Source organism: Dicentrarchus labrax, unplaced genomic scaffold, assembly GCF_905237075.1.
Source record: "Dicentrarchus labrax unplaced genomic scaffold, dlabrax2021, whole genome shotgun sequence".
Taxonomy (NCBI): Eukaryota; Metazoa; Chordata; class Actinopteri; family Moronidae; genus Dicentrarchus; species Dicentrarchus labrax.
Window position 1 is genome coordinate 18,765,869 of NW_026136705.1, and position 20,939 is coordinate 18,786,807.

Below are 20,939 nucleotides of genomic sequence, written 5' to 3' on the forward strand. Positions count from 1 at the left end.
TAATAATGGAGTAGTAACTAAATCACAATTTAGCCTGATTATCATGTGCCTACACCAGTGTAACTGAATACTGTGGTCAGAGTTTGTTTTTTTGTCTTTTTCTTTATGTTTTTGAAGACTTTTACATGACCATGTCTCAGTAAAGTGATATATCTACATTAAATGTATGTTTTTTCCATGTTACATGCTAAAAAAAAATAAAAAAAAAATTGTTAAATACATAGGTACATCAGTCATATTAAAGGTTCTGTAGGGATTATGTCTTGTTCTGCAGATCAGTGCACCAACTCTGCAGGTGCAACATCCCATGTTAGCTAGCTAGCTAAAAAAAGTGCATAATTACATAATGAAACAGTGCAGAAGCTAATTTATTGCCCACTATTTGGGCTGCTATCACCAGCTTCACCCCACGCCAACAATTTCTTCAAATGCAGTTTGTAGTTTTGTGTGTCATTTTTCAACATGTCAGCGGGCCAGAGTGGTCTGTCAGTAAAATGTCAATCACCTTGCAGCAACATCCATCTCTTTCTTTTATAGTCAACGGCTTAACACTTAAATTATGTCTATCTTTGCCTTTGTGCTTGTGTGTTAGTGTGTGCATGTGTTCCCACCATGATTGGATGTGTGTGAATGCATGTGACCCTTAGCCCAGTGGTGGGTTTCCAGTGGGCTGTTGGGCTGCTGGCTAGGTTAGAGGCCAGTTAATCCCTGCTCCAACCCAAACACCCATCCAGCTGCTTATCTGAGAGAAAAAACAGGAGCTCTGTGTGTGTGTGTGTGTGTGTGTGTGTGTGTGTGTGTGTGTGTGTGTTCTCTGCCCTTCGTATGCAGCCAAAAAAAAGACAGAAAGAGAGAGTCAGGCAGTTGCAGAGAAAAGATAGTGACCAATCTGTCTTGCATGTGTGTGCATTCACACGTCTGTAGACAACATGTCAGTTAAAACGGAGCTGGACCTCTTGTGAGAAGAAAGCTAGCGGCAGTAAAATGAGCCTGCCAGAAAACCTGTGTGTGTCCACTCATGACAACGATAATCAACACTTAATTCTGTGTTAACAGAAGTAATGAGAGTGGAGGAAAAATGTATCCAATCATTTCATGAAAATGTCTTTGTGGGCAGTTCATACTCTCTGGAGGTTTACTGACTTCCAGTGCGCTCGTTTTCAGACAAGGAGAGAGGAGCTGCCTACTTAACGCGGTGCAATTTTAACTTGTTGATTTGATAATTGGCCCAACAGGAAGACGTAGGTAGAAATCCAGTTGTGGCCAGTTAGAGGTTTTCAACCAAATGTTTCCTGTTCCATTATTTTCCTTCTTTAACATAATACCATATGTTTGAATATTTATAGGATCTGTTTGCACTCGGGTGTTCCTAACTCCCTGTCTCTCTAATCACAGATATAGTCCATAAGAAATTAAAACCATCGGGATGATCGGTGGTGCAGTAAGACTTGTGTATTTCTTTTGATTGCAAAAAAAAGCACAGAATGTGGAATAAACAAGCAGAAACAAACGATTGCTCCTACAGCCAGAGAAGACCTCATTACTAAGTAAATCAATCAAGGCTGTTGTTTATGAAGGCTCCACAGGGGAAATACATCCAAGACTAATAACCACACCATGCTAACCCGCTAAAATTAAACAGTGTTTGTTGGTTTGGACGGCACAATCCATTGCTCACTGTGTTCTCCCTTCAACCCCTCGCACCCTCATCCCACTTCGCCACATATCCCTCTGCCCCTCCTGCTGTTTCAGGATGATGTCCAACATTGACGTTCGCGCTCACTCATCCAGCAGCTCTTGTGCTGCTTCTCTAAGAGTGACTCACCCTGTTGTTGGCACAGAAAGTGTTGGACTCCGGTGTATGAATCTGCCATTAACCACAGGGAGAGCCAAAGAGTCACAAAAGGTCACATTATTGAAATGTAGACACACAGTCTACCAAGCTATTACAAGTGTAGAGGGGCAGCCGCCAAAGCTTCAAGTCCTAAATTCAAGTTTCCTTCTTTTTAGGATTTTTAAGTGTTGCTCTGGTGAAACTCCATATGGTTGCTCAAATAATTTCCGCTCATCCTCCAACACAGGGCAGGACCCAAAGCCTCTTTCTGATACAAATTAAAACACACACATAACACTAACATAGCTGTGTTGGAGGATAATTCCAATTTGAGTACAGACAGGCGCTATTTTCATAGCTTTGGCCATCCTTTCTATCCTTTATTGATAGATAAGAAGAAACACAAGCAGTAAGACGATCAAAAGTCTGTAAGTAAGCCAATAGTTAAATCAAATTATTTTGGAGTACAAACAAAGTTAGAAATCTGAAATATCAATTATAATCTCTAATTACACTGGACAACTGTGTGGGATAAGTACAGTAGGTCAAAGTTAAACGGGAACTTCCAAGTAAATTTTGCTAGCCTGGATGAACCCCTTGTGTTTTAGCAATGTTACAAAAGTTCACAGATCTCAGCAATTAGAGAGTACAATCTTATCATCATTAATGGGAATGTAGAACGTATGTTTACATTTAAGGTGTTTCAATAACCTGACTCATGGAACATGGAAGATTAAGGTCACAATCCAGCTTTGATCTCAGCAGGACAAAAAAACCTGACAAATCTCCACACTTTACCCCGAGAAAAAAGTCAAAATGACGAGAAGTTTGGAATTCTTGTGAGCCTTTGGGGAAGTGTAAGACTGGACTTGAGCAAATTACCAGAAATACTTTCTCTCTGACCTTGTATGTTTCTCTCTCGCGCTCAGCACTGCCTCCTGTTTGTGATGGATGAGGTCAGTTTAGAACTCACAGAAAGAAAGACTGCAGCTGCTGAAGAAAGAAAGAAAAACATGAAAAACTGAATTAATTTCTGTATGTGTTTAGAGAGTGGCACAGGACGGGAGGCCTTTAAACTGAAGATCAGTTGTATAATTGAAGACAGCCTTTAGAAACCTAATCCTTTGTCCCCTCTGCTTCACCATATGGCACATAATTACAATTTAGAAAAACATTACTTTTCTGAGTCGTCAAACAACTTGTGTGCCTGAATATACTATTTAAAACATATTCCCATATCTGGGTAAGATGTGCTTCAGTAAATATTAAATGTAAAATGAAGTTAGACGGTGAACTTAAAACAAAAGTGCTGTTGCTTTATTTCTGTAACCACAAATAAAAGATAATAGGCTAAGCTTCAACTAGATACAGAGAAGAGAAAACCATTTGTTTCACTGCAGCTACTGGCCAACTCTCTGTGGGTCTTTTGCTCCTCTCCTATGTGAAATCATGAGATTTTTCTTCAGCACTGTAATCCTATACAACACGACAGAATGGCTCATTGTTTGGAACAATAGCTGAGTCACAAGCTCATAGTGTGCAGAGTCCAGATAGGCCGCTGTAATCCCCACAGGACTACAACTGGACCCCATAAACTAGCAAGTAGTGGCCCTCAACACCACAAAGTAGATAGCTTTTCCCACACTCATAAAGTATTCATAAATCGAAATCTTGGTGGTAATATTGAATAACTTATTGAGTGAGGACACATTGAACTGTGTGAATTATCTTTAGGACTCACTCTGTTGCATAATTTGTGTGACTTTCATGTGTTCAGGAGGTGTAATGTCAGTACACCTTTAATTAATTTGTGTTATCTTGTTTAATTTCTACCCTTCCATCTCCTTATCTTTAAATATTTATTTATGATAGGTGCAGCTGTTTGTTATTTTGTTATGAAACAGTCAGCAACACGTTGTAAAGTTTTAGCTCCTCTACTTTTGCACCATATACTTCCAAATGTGACATCCTCCGGAGGATCATTTTCCTGCTGTTCACTTGGGCCAAGGTTGATGTTGTAAACTCACACACAGCTGCAGTCCTCATCTCTCCATTCAAGAGAAAAAACAGACTGAGATGGAAAAGTCTTCTATTCCACGGTTTCCAGGTCCCACGTCCATCAAGGTGAGAGAGGCATGAAGGAGAGACTTAAGGGTGGAGGGAAGGAGAGTAAGAGTAGGTGTATGTGCAATATACAGTATTTATGATGCCAATTGCCTGTCAACATTGCGTTAGGAGTGTGTTTCTGCCATTCCTACTGGACATTCTAGTTTGTCTGTGATATGCCAGCACACAAACATACACCCTTCTATATTTCACGACTCCCTGGCACATCCTAATGCCTCATTTATATCATCTTCACAGTGTGTGTGTGTGTGTGTGTGTGTGTGTGTGTGTGTGTGTGTGTGTGTGTGTGTGTGTGTGTGTGTGTGTTTCACTCACAGCTCATTCTGGACTGGAAAAACGTGACCAGAGCTTATGGCACAGCAACATGATGACTGCATCTGGATAAAGTCCCTCTGTCCTCTTTATAAACAAAACAACATGGCTCTTATTGACAAAGGCTTTTTTTATGGTGAGTGATCTATCACGCCTCAACACTTTTTTGATTTTAAAGCCTCCAACAGCTTTGGCTAAAAAGCCTGCCACATGACAGGCATTGAGAAAGTAATCAGATTCTTTTCTCCCTACAGGTTTGCTTCTCATTACTAATCTATGATATTATTAACAATTTTCGCTTTTCCCCCCTTTCTAACGTTTCTTTTTCACAGGTGTTACGGCTCATCAGAAACAAATGTTGGCAGATGCGGTATGAAGGACAACCTCTCAACCTCTTCAGGTACCCGTCCAGAAAAACAGACTGTAGGAGCAGCAGCTGAATGGATAAATAATGAAAGTAAGTTACCAAATGAGTATTGGAATAATGGATCTACACAGGTAGAGGAAAGGGAAAGTAAAAGTGAATGAAAGAACTAATGCCCAAATGCTGAGCAACATTTTTGCATTGTGTGTGGGTCTTCATAAAAAGGTAAGAACAATTATTTTTAATATTCAATGACCTATACTGTATTTGACCTTAACAATATTCTATTCAGGTAACTGTACTGTCAAGCACACTTACAGCACCTACAGCAGATTGGAGAATTTGAATAAGCACTGCACACACTGTATCTACACATGCCCATACTAATTCAAATAGGCAATTTCAGTTCCCCCCCGAGGTTCTGACTCTGGATGCACTCAGGAAAACCAAGAACCGTTTACATTGCAATCAAAATGCTGTTTACGTAGATGTCTCAGACAGTAAGTCATCAGCACTGGCCACTTGCCACCTCTACCTTGCCGCAAAGCACCTTGGATGAGCTGAATAATTGATTGCAGGTTGTAATTTGGAGAAAGGCTTACTTTAAAATCCTCTAATCCTCCATCTTTCTCCACATGGCTGCAATGCAGGACTATTGGATTGTCATTCTCAATATGTCAGGAAAGCAGCATAAGTATGAAAAAAATTCCCACACATCGCTTTGCTCCAACGGCACATCTTTGATAGATACTGATGCTTTCATCACTATGGTAGCAGGGCACCTTCAGCACCATTAAGAAGACATATTCAAAAAAAATATTTTTCCCTTTGCCTTTTCAAGTCTTAACATGTTCAAGTGTTATTTTCAGTGACTGTTAATTGCTGTCAAGGAATGCTATTTTATAAAATAAAAGAGAGAAGATATAAGTGGCTGCATTTATATCGCACTTTTTTCCAAAATGCTTTACAGTGTACTTCTTATTCACACAGATGGCAACAATCTGCAGGTTGCTGGTCTCAAACTGTGGCAGATTAATTTGACTCAGCTTACGGTACAAACTATGATGCTAGAACACTATCACATGGTCCAAATCTAGTATGGAAGACTTATCTACATTTCTGAATGCAGACACTGTGTTTCTAAGGAATAGTGCCACGCACTTTAGTCTCACATATACTTTTGTCTTTTCTCCATTATGGTTTTCTTCAATACAATGTCCAACTCTCCAGCTGTTCAGTATTATATGCTTATCCATTCCAAGTTCCAACCAAGCACAGTCTTTATTGTTGGTTAGATAAATAATGAATTATTGTGAGGATGTATGTCAATTCATCGCCACAGCGTGGGTCTTTAGCAATGTCCTGGATTGAGACCAGTCAGAATAAAAAGCTGCATGATGCACATTGTCCAATGTGAAACTGACTTTTTTTCTGCATCTCTTTATTTATATGCATAAGCACTCAGACACCCATCGGTTTGATGGTGCTGCTGTGATTTGCTCTGATTAAAAGTGATGCCTCATTTCTGGTCAATTAGTCAGTTAATAAAGCAAGTTCTGGGATTTGAGTCAACTGAGAAATTTGCAATATTGAGGCAGCCCAGACCTTTTTCTAATTTGCAACACATGTGGATTCAAATTAAATGTGAAATGCTGTTCTTGTGACTGAAACGTGACTGAACCAAGGCAAGCCCTTTCATGTATGTGGACTTTTAGCAAAGAAAGGATGTGTGTGTGTGTGTGTGTGTGTGTGTGTGTGTGTGTGTGTGTGTGTGTGTGTGTGTGTGTGTGTGTGCACAGCAGGTGAGGACTGGTCCTGAGCCCCACCTTTCTGCCCTCATAAAGGATCTACTCATACAAACGTTGATGTTGAAAGAACACTTTTCAAGACAGACAGCTAGAAGAAAAAACAAAACTGCACACTGATGCTTGAACCAATAATGGCTACAATACATGTATGTACTTTACTGTGAAATCCACGTGCTTAAATATCATCATATTCCATTTCTCATGAATTTTCAAAAAAAAAATGACATCACTGACAAATTTCATTCGCACTTGTTAATCATATCAATAGGCAATAATAGGCCTAGGCCTTTTTTGTTTTTGAGTGACATATGGGACAAGAACAACAGGTAAAAGCAGTCAAAAGTGTATCCTCTGTTTTATCTCATCTAAACCTGTAAACCTGTTTTTATACACACCTTTATGGAAAAATGTATGATTTTATAATGTCTTTAAAAACTGCTGTAATTGTCTGTTGTATTACAGGCACAAGTTGTAATCTCTGTATTTGCAACTGGAAATTAAAAAGTCTTACAAATCTACTGAATCCAGTTTTCCTTTATGTTCCTGCTGTTGGACTGCTCAGCTGTGGCATTCAGCCTAATGAATCTGCTGTCCTGTTCTTCCCCCTACTGTACAATAATGGGATTTTAACCTACCAATATGTATACATTGTAATATGTTATAGGATGAAGTTATAAATGTAGAATGACATCCTTTTAACCTTACTGACTAAAACTGACACATTTTTACAGTATTACAAACAGTATTAATATAACATAGTGTGGCAGATGATCTGATATCAACGTTATTTGTTAATCAAAACTTACAAAGGTTGATGTTTTTATTTTTTTATATATATATATATATATATATATATATATATATATATATATATTAGCAATGTGCAATGGCAATAGACACTTAATTTCCCTTAAATGCATCCTGTAATTGTTAGTAAGTGTAATAACTGAACTGTTTAAGCAGCTGTTACAATCCAGCTGACTGATCTTGGATTTCTTACTAGGCTATAATGTTCATGCTGCTGACTTGGTCTGTACTTTTATTCAGGGTCATCAGTCCAATTAGCCTCTAATTATTTGCATATTAATCATTATTCAAACTCTAATGGTCAGACTATAATCTCAATTAATTACCTTTGGCAGTCTGTTTATGATCAACAGCAAATCCAGATAGGCTAAATACACTAAACAAACAGAGCATAAAGCAAAAGATGAATATGGTTATAAGAACATATGCATCAAATATCAGCTCGGCTCTCTGATGTTTGAATTTGTTACTTGACAGAATCATTTTTTTTAAGGGAATTCCAGTTGCTTTTATTGTTAAGGTCAAGCATTACCATATTACTCTGCTATGGTATTGCTGGCTGTATTTTTTAATTTGTTGTTTGTTTTTTACTTAGCAAACTGAACATCAAATAATAACATAATTTAAGCAAACAGTAGGCTAAATTGTTAAGTTGTTTTTTATTAGGGATCAATTGTCTCAGTTCAGAAGCAGTCACAAACTGTTGCAAAAAAACCTGAGCATGTAAAAAATGTTTAAATTCTCGCTGCGAAAGAGGCCAACAGGTGTCTAACAGTTATAGTGTGCACAAAGTCCATTTTACCAGAGATCAAGCATCAGTTCAAAGCAGCCACTTACTTGTGGCTCCGCCCACCGCTGCCCAAACCGGAAGTTTAGCTGTTGTTGTCACACTGGAAGAAAATGGCTGCCGCTCCGACTTTTTTTCAATGAAGACACTGATATTTCAATTTCATTTCGTTTTCTCGCGCTGGAGCTACAGTCGACCGCTATGCAACCTAAAAGGCAAGTCCATCCTACCCGTTGAGATTGACGTCGCTTTGTCGGTTGGTGTCCCGGACGACGTAACATCATTAGCGTCGCTAGTAACTTGCAGCTTGCCCACTAGGAACGGGCTAGCCTGCTAACGTTAGCCGCGTTAGCCTCAACGGTCAGGCATCAACGAGCTTGTTGCTATTCAGCCTCTCTCTCCTGGTTGAGCTTACAGTCACCAGAGTTCACTAATCTGAGCTACACGGGTTTATCGACTCTGACACTCTGTGCTTGTGTTTACTTTTGTCGGAGCAATTCAGTTGTGAGCAAATGCCGAAACAACTTCAATGAAAGTGTTTTCGCTCGCCAGTCTTCTTATAGCTGTTTGTGTGTGGTTTCTGATGGAGTGCCAGCCAGGCTATTTGGCATCCTGTACTGTCTCAATAACCTGTCAGTCACACCGAGTGTATCTGTGCTAATTTGTCTATCATTGCCGTCTGTTTGGCCGTGCTGCGTGCCATACGTCTGCTGTGCTGCTGTGCTGCCGTGCAGGGTGTGAATGGTCACTCTAGGAAGGTGACAGTGTGGGTGCAGAAAGGACAGCATCGTCTACCGTCACTCGCCTTGCAGCTGGCGGTGGACCACAATGGTGAGTTTCACCCCCTTTTTTCTAAGTATTGTATCCCCACATTCAGTGGATAGCCACAGTGTAGTTTTATACCAGATAAAGCATCCAACAGTTCTTCACCAGGACTTGCACAGCTTGTTCTATTCTCTGCCAATTTGGGACTTCCCATTGTGTCTGATCTGTTTCTTTTTGCTCTTATTCCCCAAAAGCAACAAGTTTTGGAATATGCATTGGATCGAGCCGAGGTAAAAGCTGTTACTTCAATCTTATGTGTTTGTAGTAAGAGAAATGAATAGGGTGTACTCACATGTATCCCTGTGCACCCATTACATGCACTATGCACTGTCATTATCATTCATTAATACAGTGTATTATCTGTTATTCAGTACATTGTTGAAAGTGCTCGACAACGACCAGCCAAAAGAAGAATTTCATCTGGTGGGAGGAAGAGTTTGTATCAGAAGCTCTATGAGCTGTACATGGAGGAATGTGAGAAAGAGCCAGAGTTAAAGGTTTGTATTCTGAAACTTGACTCTGAGTTATGACTGGTTAATTACATGCATGCAAAAGATTGTTTTTTCCAGTCTGTAGGGAAAAACTGGATTTTGGAGATGTTACTTTGTGTTTAATGCATGCATAGGATATCTGTCTAATATATAATATAATAATATAATATAATAATTAACACCTAATTGATTCATCGACTTAGTCTTAGCATAATATATTTCATTTTATAAAACAATTTTTTATTTTAGAAAAGCATTTTAAAGCATTACTTAACACACAACTTTAACTAAATAAATGTAAATGTGACAGCAATAATAAAATACCTTTCTCATATAGAGTTGGCATGGTTTTAAACATGTGAGCTGCTGATCTGGAAGATTTGTCTCTTATGTCTCTTTTCTCTTATTCTGAAGAATTTGAGGAGAAATGTGAATCTACTGGAGAAGCTGGTGTCTCAGGAGTCTGTATCATGTCTGGTGGTCAACCTGTACCCTGGGAATGAAGGCTACTCTTTAATGCTCAGGGGCAAAAATGGATCTGGTAAGAGAAGACAAGTAGACAGTTACCCAAGTTGATCCAGTTTTGTTTTTCTGGTCTGTAGCATTCACATTTGTGTTGGTTTCTAGATTCTGAAACCATCCGTCTGCCATATGAAGAAGGAGAACTGCTGGAGTACCTAGATGCTGAGGAGTTGCCTCCTATCTTGGTGGATCTGTTGGAGAAATCACAGGTGTCTATGTGTATATGCACGTATACAAACGTAAATGCGCATGTGCAGAAATAATTTTGTGGATTTTGAAATGTTTCCCAATGTCACAACAGTAAATTTAAGTTAAAATAATGCAAGTTTTGTGAAGCATACTTCTAAATTATGGCTTTAGACAGATATTCATGAATAATGTATAAGGAGAAAGGCGTATGTAGGGTTTCTATTCTTTATAACTTGAAATGGTTTCTTATTCTCTTGTTTAGTCTACTTTAGTAACCACTATTTGCCATGTGTCTCAGGTGAACATCTTCCACTGTGGCTGTGTAATAGTAGAAGTGAGAGACTACAGGCAGTCTGGCAATACAAAGATGCCCACCTATCAGAGCAGGCACATCCTGCTGCGGCCAACCATGCAGGTAAATCAATAGAATACATGGAAAACCTCTCTCGCATAGGCCAAAAAAGTACTCTATTACTATTTGAGCAAGTGTGATTTTGAATTAGTGAAAAAGTTTTAACTCACAGTTGACCTTTTACTATAGAGACGCTGAGTTGTTTATATCTGTGTTTTTGCCCTGCAGACTCTAATTTGTGATGTCCATGCCATGACCAGTGACCACCACAAGTGGACACAGGTAAAGTGTAAAGAAAAAATGTGTATGCCTTATCTGACACCCTACTGTCTTGATTTGCCCTTTCTTTGCCCCATTAATTCACACATGTTCTCATTCAACACACCCTGAAACATTTTGTTGTAACTATGCATACACAGCATACTGATAGTGTATTGTTTTAACAGTTTCAGTAAAAATTCATTTTTATTCAAGTGAAATGCATCTACATTGCCTCAGTAAAAATCTACTTGACCATATAATAGTAGTCCTGTGTGTCTTGAGTCCTTTTAGCATCAGCTCATTGCACAGGTGTTTTCTGTAACGTCTTGACGTCGTTTCTCTGCTTTAGGATGACAAATTGCAGCTGGAGAGTCAATTGATTTTGGCCACAGCTGAACCTCTGTGCCTGGACCCGTCCATTTCTGTCACCTGTACAGCCAACCGCCTGCTCTACAACAAACAGAAAATGAACACTCGCTCTATGAAACGGTACTGAATACACTGAACGCCAGGAGGAAAAAAAAGCTCATTTATAAATGTTTTAATTTTCGAAATGGAAGTTGTGAAAATGAAAGCTCTGTGATTGTGAAAAGGAAAAGTCAGCAAATGAAGCAAAAGCCTTAATCATTTTAAGACACGTGCTCCTTGTGTGTTTGCATCGTAGTTGTTTCAAGAGGCACTCTCGAGCTGCACTGAACAGGCAGCAGGAGCTGTCCCATCTGCCCATGCCACCACAGCTACGACTCTACGACTACCTACAGAGGAGGAAGGAGAGGAAACCTGCTCCTGTCATAGACCTGAAGATCTCAAAGATTGGAAACGTAAGTCTTAAGAAATACCCATGATTTAATATTATAGGATTAAGTTGACTGAGGCTGTTTACCATTTGGTGGATCTTCTCTCACATGATCAAAATTGTTTACCTATTATTCGTCCAACTACCTGTCTGTCTATTATAACACTAAACACATTGAATTGAAACCTGAGGAGATGTTGCTAAAATGTTGTTAAAATGTATTCTAATAGCTTGATGTGTTAAAATACGAGGTAAAAATTAGCAGATGTTTCAGTTCGGCCTCTTTTACTGCTTACTACTGTTGAGAAACATCTATTGACCTACTCCAGCATAGGTCAGTGCATGCCGTCATAGTGCTCTCTCACTTGTTATTGCTCATATCTCTTTTTTGTTTTTCCCTGCTGCTGTCGTCCTGGTTTCTCGGCCGTCATCACTTGCAGTGTGTTGACATGTGGAAGCAGAGCAACTGCCAACTAACTGTACCGAAGGAAATTGATGTAAGCAGCTCAATGCTCCTATATAACGCTGTCACTTAAACACTTGAGCCAACACCACTTAAAACGCACTCAACTAATAGTCTGGCAGTTATAATGTAGGCAATAATACACCAAATGGATTTGTTTGTGTGTTGCTCTAGGTGGAAAAGTATGCTGTGGTTGAGAAATCTCTGCAGTTGGAGGACTCTCAGCCCACTACTGTGATTTGGCCTGCTGAGGTAAGTGTGACAGGAGCATTAACACTCTCTGTGGGTACGGATCAATGATGGCTGTTTGCTGTTAGTACTAAACAGGGAGTAGTTGTGTATAATTGTGTGATGCTTCATAGAAAACAAAATAAAATGGGGCTTTTTTTCCACACAGTCCTTTTTTGTTTTGGAACTCAGAAAATATATCTCCCAAGTGGGTGAAACAGATTCATTTTTGATGAACCACAAAATTGCAGTAAATGTGGAACGTTTCTGAATTTCACACATGCTTCTGCTCTTCTGGAAAAAGAAAGACCATAATGGACCGCGCATAGACCGTATCAAGGACATTGCTTCTGTCCATAAAGGGTGCTGGAATCGCATATTTCCAACATACTTTATCTCTTATGAAAGCCAGTGAGACGAGAGGTAATATTTTCTGTGTGAAGTTTTTTCTTGTGTGCTGAGGCCATAAAACAGGTGGTGCCAGGCACAAAAAAGGTCACAAGGCAACGCCAGTTGTGAAAGTGAACATTAATGTTTGTGACTACAAATTCAATGACAGTTCATCTTTTTATGTGTGGTTTTACTTTACCCCAGTCCCTCCTTTCCCTTCTTCATCTGCCTATTCTCACCATGTTTTAAAAAAATAATTTTCTTGAATATAAGATTAAGTTAAACATACTCATGAAAAACAACCGCCTCTGTTCTATAAAATTTCTCACCCTAAGGGACCAAAAACACACAAATCATTAAAAGATAAAAAAAAAAGCTACTTGCTAAATTGTCAAGGAAAAGCTTAACATAAACCCCCAAATCCTCTCCTCTCACTGACACTGGATGGCAGAGAATAAGGCAGTTTCATTGCACACCTCCTCTTGCAGAGGTGCAAAAGTTGGTTAACTCGCTCAGTCAGTAAAGGATGCTGAAAGTTGTTTGTCAAGCAGTTTGACAAAAACATGACACCCTGGAGCTTTAGTGCTGCATGTCCTACAAAGTTCTTTCATTCAGTTGTCTTTGTCCACTTTGTTTACACAGGAAGTTGTAGATGACTACACATTTGAGTGTGAGGTGGGGGGGCAAGCCCAGAGGACAAAGGTGTCCATCTTTCAGTCGATGGGAGACCCGCTGGTGTATGGAAAGATCTACTGTGCTAAAGAACCAAAAGCAGAGGAGGACAGCACAGACCTAAAGCTCATACATCCCCCGTAAGGACAGCCTCTGAGGCAAATATAGTGAACATAACTGAATTTGAAATGCCACTCTGTATTCACTCATCTTTGTGTCGTTTGTCTCATTCACAGCTTCCTCATAGGCTCAAAGATAGATGCAGACCGGTGAGTCACCATGTTTGCTTTTGTCAACCTAATCCTACAAAATACACAGATTGTAGGGATATGATGTCGGAGAGTGTGGTATAACTTTTGTGTTATGTCTGTTTAATAGGTTTCTTACTCAGTACAAAGGAGTGTACGAGAGAGATGTCAAGTGTCAGGTCAAGATGTCCCATAACTCAGGCAGCGTGGGACAGGGGCCTCCCTCCCCCAGCAAAGATGAGGTAAGATGAGCACCTGATTGACCTGACATCTGGGGCTTAATCTTACCATATCTGATATCTGAGTCGGCATTGGTGGGAAAATTACTTTTGTTTTACTGTTGTGATGCACTGTGGCTAACAAGCTGGTTTAAATGTCATCTGCAGGGTGATGGTATTTCCCCATTGGTCCAGACGTCTGTTTTGGGGAAAGGGGTGAAGCATCGACCACCTCCCATCAAACTGCCTTCAGGATCAGGCAGCAGCTCCTCAGGTATGTCTCTGACAAAGATACAGCATAGACACGTATTTCTGATGTCTGAGAGCAGTGTGGTTAGCAAAACACATACAGAAAGAATGGAAAATACTGAAATAGCTCTGTGTAAAAAGCTCTACCTGTCACTATCGTACTCTTTTCAAAAAAAATTTAAACTGAAAGATCTCGTGGGGTTTAGTTGAAAGGAATTCTGGAAATTGTAGAAAATCACAAACCAAAGTAGACAAGACAGGTTGGTGGAAAAAGGTTGCAAACAAACCCTAAATGGCAACAAATTCTGGATTGCATTAAACATCATAGTTTGATTAAGCAGCACAGAAGTGTTAGAGGTGGGTTTTTCCTTTCATGGCTAGCATTAAGACTGTCGGTGATACTGAGGTCAGATACAGGGGAAGGATTGACCCTGCAACGCCAAGGTACTGACCGAGTCCAGGGGAAAACCGTATATTATCTAAACTGTCTTGAAAAATATTCAGTACTCCCCGAAAAGAAAAGAGTGCAGTAAATATCTCAACTCCTCTGTTTTTATCAGGTAATCCATATAGTTCACAAACCACCAGTGGTCTACTCAAGTGTCCTACGCCCCCTCCAGCCAAAAGCCAGTCTCTGAACAGGAAGCACTCCATGGAGCTGAGCCAGGTGGGCCTGTTGTCACCCGCCTCCCTCTCCCCTATGGGCTCCACACAGAGTGAGTACAGCCGAGTCTGACTAACGGTTGGGCTGCTTGCTTTCATCAGTCACAGTTGTGCGAATTAGTAGTGCTGGAACGTCTTACATCATCTCTTCTCACGATTCCCAAGTTTTCCAGATCTGGATTTTTTCTGAGAAATCAGGAAAAATTAACTTGACATTGTTCCAGTTCTTAAGAAATAGGTGGAAAAAAGGCGCTTTCCCCTATAGTATTATGTATTCAAAGTAGCCCAAAAAATGAGTAATCTAATCAAGCTGAATTTACATAACAGTGTATAATTTTGTCATTTTAAGCTCTCTCTTACAAAAATGTATATGTATCACGTGCTGAAGTAACCCTCTCTGTCACAATTTTCCCTTAAAGGATCGGGGACCCCCAAGCCATCCACCCCCACACCCACAAACACGCCGTGCTCGACCCCGCACCCCGCCGACTCCCTTTCTGCTCCTCTCTCAGTGACCCCTACCCCTTCAGACCCTCCCATGGTTCAGAACCAGTCGCAGCCCGCCCTCCTCACACCCTTCGCCCAACAGCAACTGGCTCTAAGCCAGCCCCTGCCCGTCATGACCATTCCCCTGCCCACCATGGGTACGTCCATCACAACGGGAACAACCTCGCCGCAAGTCATGGCCAACCCGGCAGGGCTCAATTTCATCAACGTGGTCAGCTCCGTCTGGTAAGAAAGTAGATGATCTGATGCCACACTGCCACTTCCTGGTTGCTATCACTTTTCATGATGATCCTGTACTGTTTGTGTAGCAGTCCGCAGACCTTGATGAGTAGCTCCAGCCCCATGCTGGGTCCAGGCCTTAACCTGAGTGGAATCCTGCCTCCTGGAGGGTTGATGCCCACCATGCAGTCGGCAGCTCAGACTGGTAAGAGATTTCAATGCCATGTCCCCTTATGTAGTACTATAATTGGTTATGAGCCATGTGGAGCAGGGTTGAAACTATCCTCCAAGTGAACTTCCGATGTTAATTTGCATCCAACCTTGAGCATAATAGTGAATTCCAGCTCCAGGGATGTTGAGCCTGACCTCCGACCTCAGTGTAGAGGATACACCAGGACCTAATTTTTACCAGCATCCCACAGCACAATCAGCAATTTGTAGATGACCTGGAAGAAATAGGGATTTACTGTGTTGTTTAAAGATCTGTTGAGAGGGTTGGACAGACATTGGCTGCTCCAGGAATCAAACAACTGACTTTATACTCAAGAGACAGTCTTCATTATTTCAGCCCTGCATAACATACAGTGTATCAGAAGGCTTTACAGGCCCAAGACAATTACAGAAAATAACCGTAAATGAAAATGCAGGAGGTTTACAATGTACAGTGCAATTTTAATAAAACCCAATGCTAATGTATGTTCAAATCCCATTTAAAAATGAAAAGAAAATAGGTCCAGTGGGTCTAGAGATAAGTTCATATGCGTCTGTACTCTGTCAGCTGAATGTAAATCTGGTGTGTGTTTCAGGGAGTCCTTTTGGCCTGAATAGCAGTGCTGGATTGAGACCACTGAACCTACTGCAGGTATGACTCTGTGCCAGTTAGTCTGTAACACTGTTAGTTGCATGCACTGGGTATTTGTTTGACATGGTGACTCTTCTGATCCTGCACCCGTGTTACCACACCTGGAATAGCACTGGACTGTGTGTGAATCAACTGCACAGATCAATTTCCTCACACTTCCTTTTCCTGCACTTTAATGCATATGCCATGTAGTGAACACCCTTTATAAGGATGTTTTCTAGGTCTGATATTATTGTAGTGGTAATGGTCTGGTTACCCTGTTTGTTTGATTGCTTTGTTAATGCTCCGGTTTCTTTCCACTCTTGTCCCTTTGTGCATCATTCCTTTCCCTCTGCCTGTCCTCTTCCATCTTCATCTCCCTGTCTGTTATTCCCCTGCTCTGTGTGTGTGTGTGTGTGTGTGTGTGTGTGTGTGTGTGTGTGTGTGTGTGTGTGTGTGTGTGTTGTGTGTGTGTTTTTTTTTTTTTTTTGTCTGTTGTGTGTTGTCTGTTTGTCTGTGTGTGTGTGTGTGTGTGTGTGTGTGTGTGTGTGTGTGTGTGTGTGTGTGTGTGTGTGTTTTACATCTCCAGATCCCCACTGGTCCTCTCATCTTTAACCCTCTGCAGCAGCAGCAGCTGTCTCAGTTCTCCCCACAGCAGAGTCAGTCGGCCACCTCCAGCCCTCAACAGCAGGGGGAGACGGTGAGAGACACACGCAGCAGCAATAGGATTTTGCATTTTGCTTTAGATTAAATCTGGAATCTGTAACATAAACATTATTTGAAAAATGTTTATGTTACAGATTTATCGTGTCCATGTTTGTACATATCTATACTTACCACTCAATAGCAACTTAAGTGTAGGCAAAAACATCTGGGAAACATTTGACCATACTTATACCGTGTTGGGAGTTCCCAAAACACAGTAATTTATTTAATAGAGAAATCGAAAAATGTGTGATTAAACAAGACTCTGTGTACCCCTTTGTCAACAAAACTAAGCAACCTATCTAGGGTTGTACTAACCTATAGTTGGGGAGGTGATAAATGAGGACCACCGTGATAGAACCAAAATCAGTCAACAGACTTCACAATACTGGCTTATATGGTAGAGTGCCACTGATAAAATAATGTGGGATAAGGATGTATGGTCCAACAGGACAATGACTATAGAACAACAGAACAAGAATTTGAAATTACTCAGGTGACTTAGCCAAAGACAATACTTAAGTCACGATTGAAAATCTGTGAAATGACTTCATGAGAGCTGTCAAGATGCTCTTCATTGTACAAGTCTGAACAAATCTGCAAGGAGTAGAGGAAGAAAAGCCCAGAATCCTTCAGTGCTGAGGTGATACTGACAAAATGCTGTGGGAGAAGCTGAAACCACTGCCAAAACACCTCATAACCACCTAATGACTGGACCCTCCAATCCTAACCAGCAAAATCAGTATCATCTTTTAAAACCTCTATTTAAAACTTAGTTTTGACAGTGTTACTTGTCTTTTTTTACCTCTGATTTTGTTCTTAGCTCATACGTCTTTTTGTCTTTTTAACTTTTTTTCCTTTTGAACAATGTTCGAAAAAACAGTATCTGGCTTTGTAAAGTACTTTAGCTATAGAGCTATGGAACTGCATATACACATTACTGCTCGTGTCTTTGTAGTCCAAGGATTTTGTGATGGCAGTGAACAGGCGTGCGTGCACGATGATCTCACTTCCCTGCATTACCTCTGACTTTCTTCACAGGGTGACCAGGGGTCAGATCAAAGTTTAGGAAACCAGCAAACAGCGGTCATCAACCTTGGAGTCGGAGGATTCATGTCTCCACAGGCAGCAGGTATGACCCATACACGCACACAGACACAAAAATACACATTAAACCCACACAAATTTCTTTAAAAACATTTCTCTTTGTTCAGTCCCTTAACCTGTTTCAAAACAAATTGACACCATGCCACTAACTAGTACTAATAAGATACGATGTATACAGTATTGTAATTACTATACATTAGGACTCATAGTTTGTAACTAAACATGATCATTTTACTGTAGTTAGCCATTGTTCCTCTCAATGGAGCATGTAACAACTGACAGGAGAGACTCAACTTCCCCTTCTTCTCTGCTACATTCTCTTTTTTTATTTTTCCTCTGTTCTTTGCCCCCCACCCTTATTTCCTTTCCTTCCTGCACTATCTTCCTGTCCTCCTTCTCAACCTGCCCTGCTCACTCACATCTTTCTACCCCATTCATGCTATTTGCACATAATCCCCCTTAAAAATGCACACGGTCATTTACCTGTGCTCTTGGCCTCCCTGCAATGTTCTCTCTTTTGTCTTTTCTTTCCTTTATTTCATCTCTTTCCTTGCGTGTGGTTGTGCATCACTGAAACCACAACCCCCTCACCCCATCCTCCCCTTCAAACCCGCCAATGTCCCCCTTTTGCCTCTATATGCATTTTCTCTCTTCATACTTTGCTCCATTCCTTCTTCTGCTTTTCTCTCTCTTGCCGTCACATTCTGCCCTCCGGGGCTCCCTCTCTCCCTCCTACCCCCTTAGTGCTGTCCCAGTTGGGCTGTGGGCTGGACGGGTCTGGGCCCCCGCTGCCTTCTCCAAGGCTTCAGCAGCAGCACCAGCCACAGATCCAAGTAATACAGCAACTTTAACATCTATATACACATCTACATGTTTGTAGGACACCTAGACTAGATTCATCAGCCAACTCTCCATGCCTTTATTTAGCTGGCAGGTGTTTGTTGTGCTACACTATAAACTGCCAGGGAATTAGTTCATTTGACTTCATGCTCTGTATTAGAGTCTAAAAAAGACCAGAATTTCTTAATCTTTCTTATACATACATTTAGTATTTTCATCAGACCTGGGTGAAATTAAAATGGATAAAAAAAAACAGCTTTACAGAATAAAATATATATCTCCTAGAAAATTGATTTGAAGGGCTTTAAGCATTTGAAAATATTTGGTATAACCCCTAATGTAAGACTAATACATATTTCAAATCATAATTCTAAATATTTACTGTTTTCTTAAATTTTGCTTTTTATACATGGTAAGAAAACATCTAAAACAGTAACTGAGAATATGTTCTTCTGCTTTTATTCAACTTCCAATGAGAAGTTGTCATTGAAACTGTATCACCCCCCAGGTCTGATTTTCATCAAAAGAATTATTATTATTTTCTCTGTTGTAGATCGACACCATTCACTCCATCTTGTGTTGTACTGTATGTTTGGTTAATATGTTGTTTGGCAAAGATCACTGCAGTCCCAGTACTCCCAGCGACCCACACACACGCACACCAGAGCTTATGGCACTTCCAATGGCAGCAACTAACAGCGTGTCAAACTGGGAGGCATGTTCTCACAAAGCACTTAGTGACAGGATCTAAAATGTTGTCATGGGGTACATACTGTTGAAATGTTGCCGACTGCATTATGACTGATTAGTGATCATAGGCTGTTACACTGTAAGCATGAATCTTAAGGTGTTAAAAAGATTTTTTTTTTTGCCAAGTTGAAGTTGCTGACTTACTCTGAGCAGAAAGCAAGGTTGCTAAGCTGCATGTCTGTTTTTGCCAGGATCGCAGCCAATAATTTGTGTCCCCAGACTGCCACTGGTGCTGCTTGACTGTATCCTGCCTCACTTCCCAACCTGCCCCAAATCTTTATCTCTTCCTTCTTCTCCCTCCCCTCTGCAACCCATTAACCACTCTTCTGTGTTTCTCCGCACACTCCTCTTGTATGTCGTACCAGGCTTTAGATCAGCTTCACTAACCCACGCCACGTTATAGACGTTTTATGACACAGAGCATTCTGCTGGTAAGCTAAGATGTAATTTGATTCCAGTTTCAGTGAGAGAGAGAGTCTGCTCAACACTGGTGCCAGTGAATGTTTTTTAACCATGCTGCAGATGCTTATAGATACCTTAGACTCACTGACAAAAAACATGCATTATGTTGCTTGTAGTAACACAACGCAATCCCCTCTGATATGTTTTGTTTCTCATCTTTCTTCCGCAATTTACAGTTGCAATTCTTGCAGCACCAAATGCAGCAGCAGCAAATGGCTATGGGAGCAGCAGCTCCTCAGGGGGGAGCACCACGGCAACATACCGCCAGCCAACCAAGAAGTAAGAGGAAGAGGAGCATGCCACAGCCCCTCCCAAAGTCATGACAGACTAAAATCACACTAAGAACCCTTTCCCCAGCTACACAAGGACATGAATGATCCATACTGTGCTCTTTGTCTGCCTCACTGTGGAGACTGCAGACAAAAAAATACTTTTTTGTCCTTTCTGTGTGTCTTTTTCTAGCTGACAAATTTGTAATGTAATGATTGTCAGAGGTTTTGGAGAACCAAAACTGTGTCCGCCATAGAGGATGGGGGTTTTTAGGACAGGGAGCCCTACACTTAAAGAACCGTAGTGATATTTTTTTGAGATGAAAAAAAGAAAAAGATGGTTCTCGTAGGTAGCAGGCTTTCACAATAACACGTTGCCCCTTCAGGATGACTTTTCTCTATGGGGGGCCCCCGTGGACCGAGAGGATCATGAATGCATATTCTCAGAGGATTCCTCATGAGCCTGCCTCTGCTTGGTTGACCCCGGTAGAAACTGCCCTTTAAGCACGGATCCCAGCTGAGCTTATTGACACCAAATCCTCCACATAACCATTACATGTGAAAATGCAAATCTGATCTTGGAGTAGTGCCTGGGGGCAGCTCTCTACCTCTCAGTCTGTTGGAAGTCTTTCT

General features: G+C 40.8%; 1 protein-coding gene across 5 annotated transcripts; it reads left to right on the forward strand.

Moving 5' to 3' along the window:
* Positions 1-8,120: 8,120 nt before the first annotated feature.
* supt20 (SPT20 homolog, SAGA complex component) lies at positions 8,121-20,889 on the forward strand. Of its 5 annotated transcripts, none has more exons than XM_051400254.1 (24): positions 8,121-8,254; positions 8,774-8,870; positions 9,059-9,094; positions 9,236-9,361; positions 9,770-9,896; positions 9,983-10,086; positions 10,365-10,481; positions 10,647-10,700; positions 11,029-11,168; positions 11,344-11,500; positions 11,916-11,972; positions 12,113-12,190; positions 13,199-13,368; positions 13,465-13,497; positions 13,607-13,718; positions 13,863-13,968; positions 14,504-14,659; positions 15,026-15,338; positions 15,425-15,537; positions 16,139-16,194; positions 16,763-16,873; positions 17,920-18,010; positions 18,730-18,818; positions 20,214-20,889. In XM_051400254.1, the coding sequence occupies exons 2-24, from the start codon at positions 8,868-8,870 to the stop codon at positions 20,358-20,360; spliced, it is 2,496 nt and encodes an 831-aa protein (XP_051256214.1). In that variant the 5' UTR covers positions 8,121-8,254; positions 8,774-8,867; the 3' UTR covers positions 20,361-20,889. The 5 variants fall into 5 exon arrangements, with proteins under 5 accessions (XP_051256214.1, XP_051256215.1, XP_051256213.1 ...); XM_051400253.1 differs by having other exon boundaries at positions 8,122-8,254; positions 15,422-15,537; XM_051400255.1 differs by lacking the exon at positions 16,763-16,873 and having other exon boundaries at positions 15,422-15,537.
* The last annotated feature ends 50 nt before the right edge of the window (positions 20,890-20,939 follow it).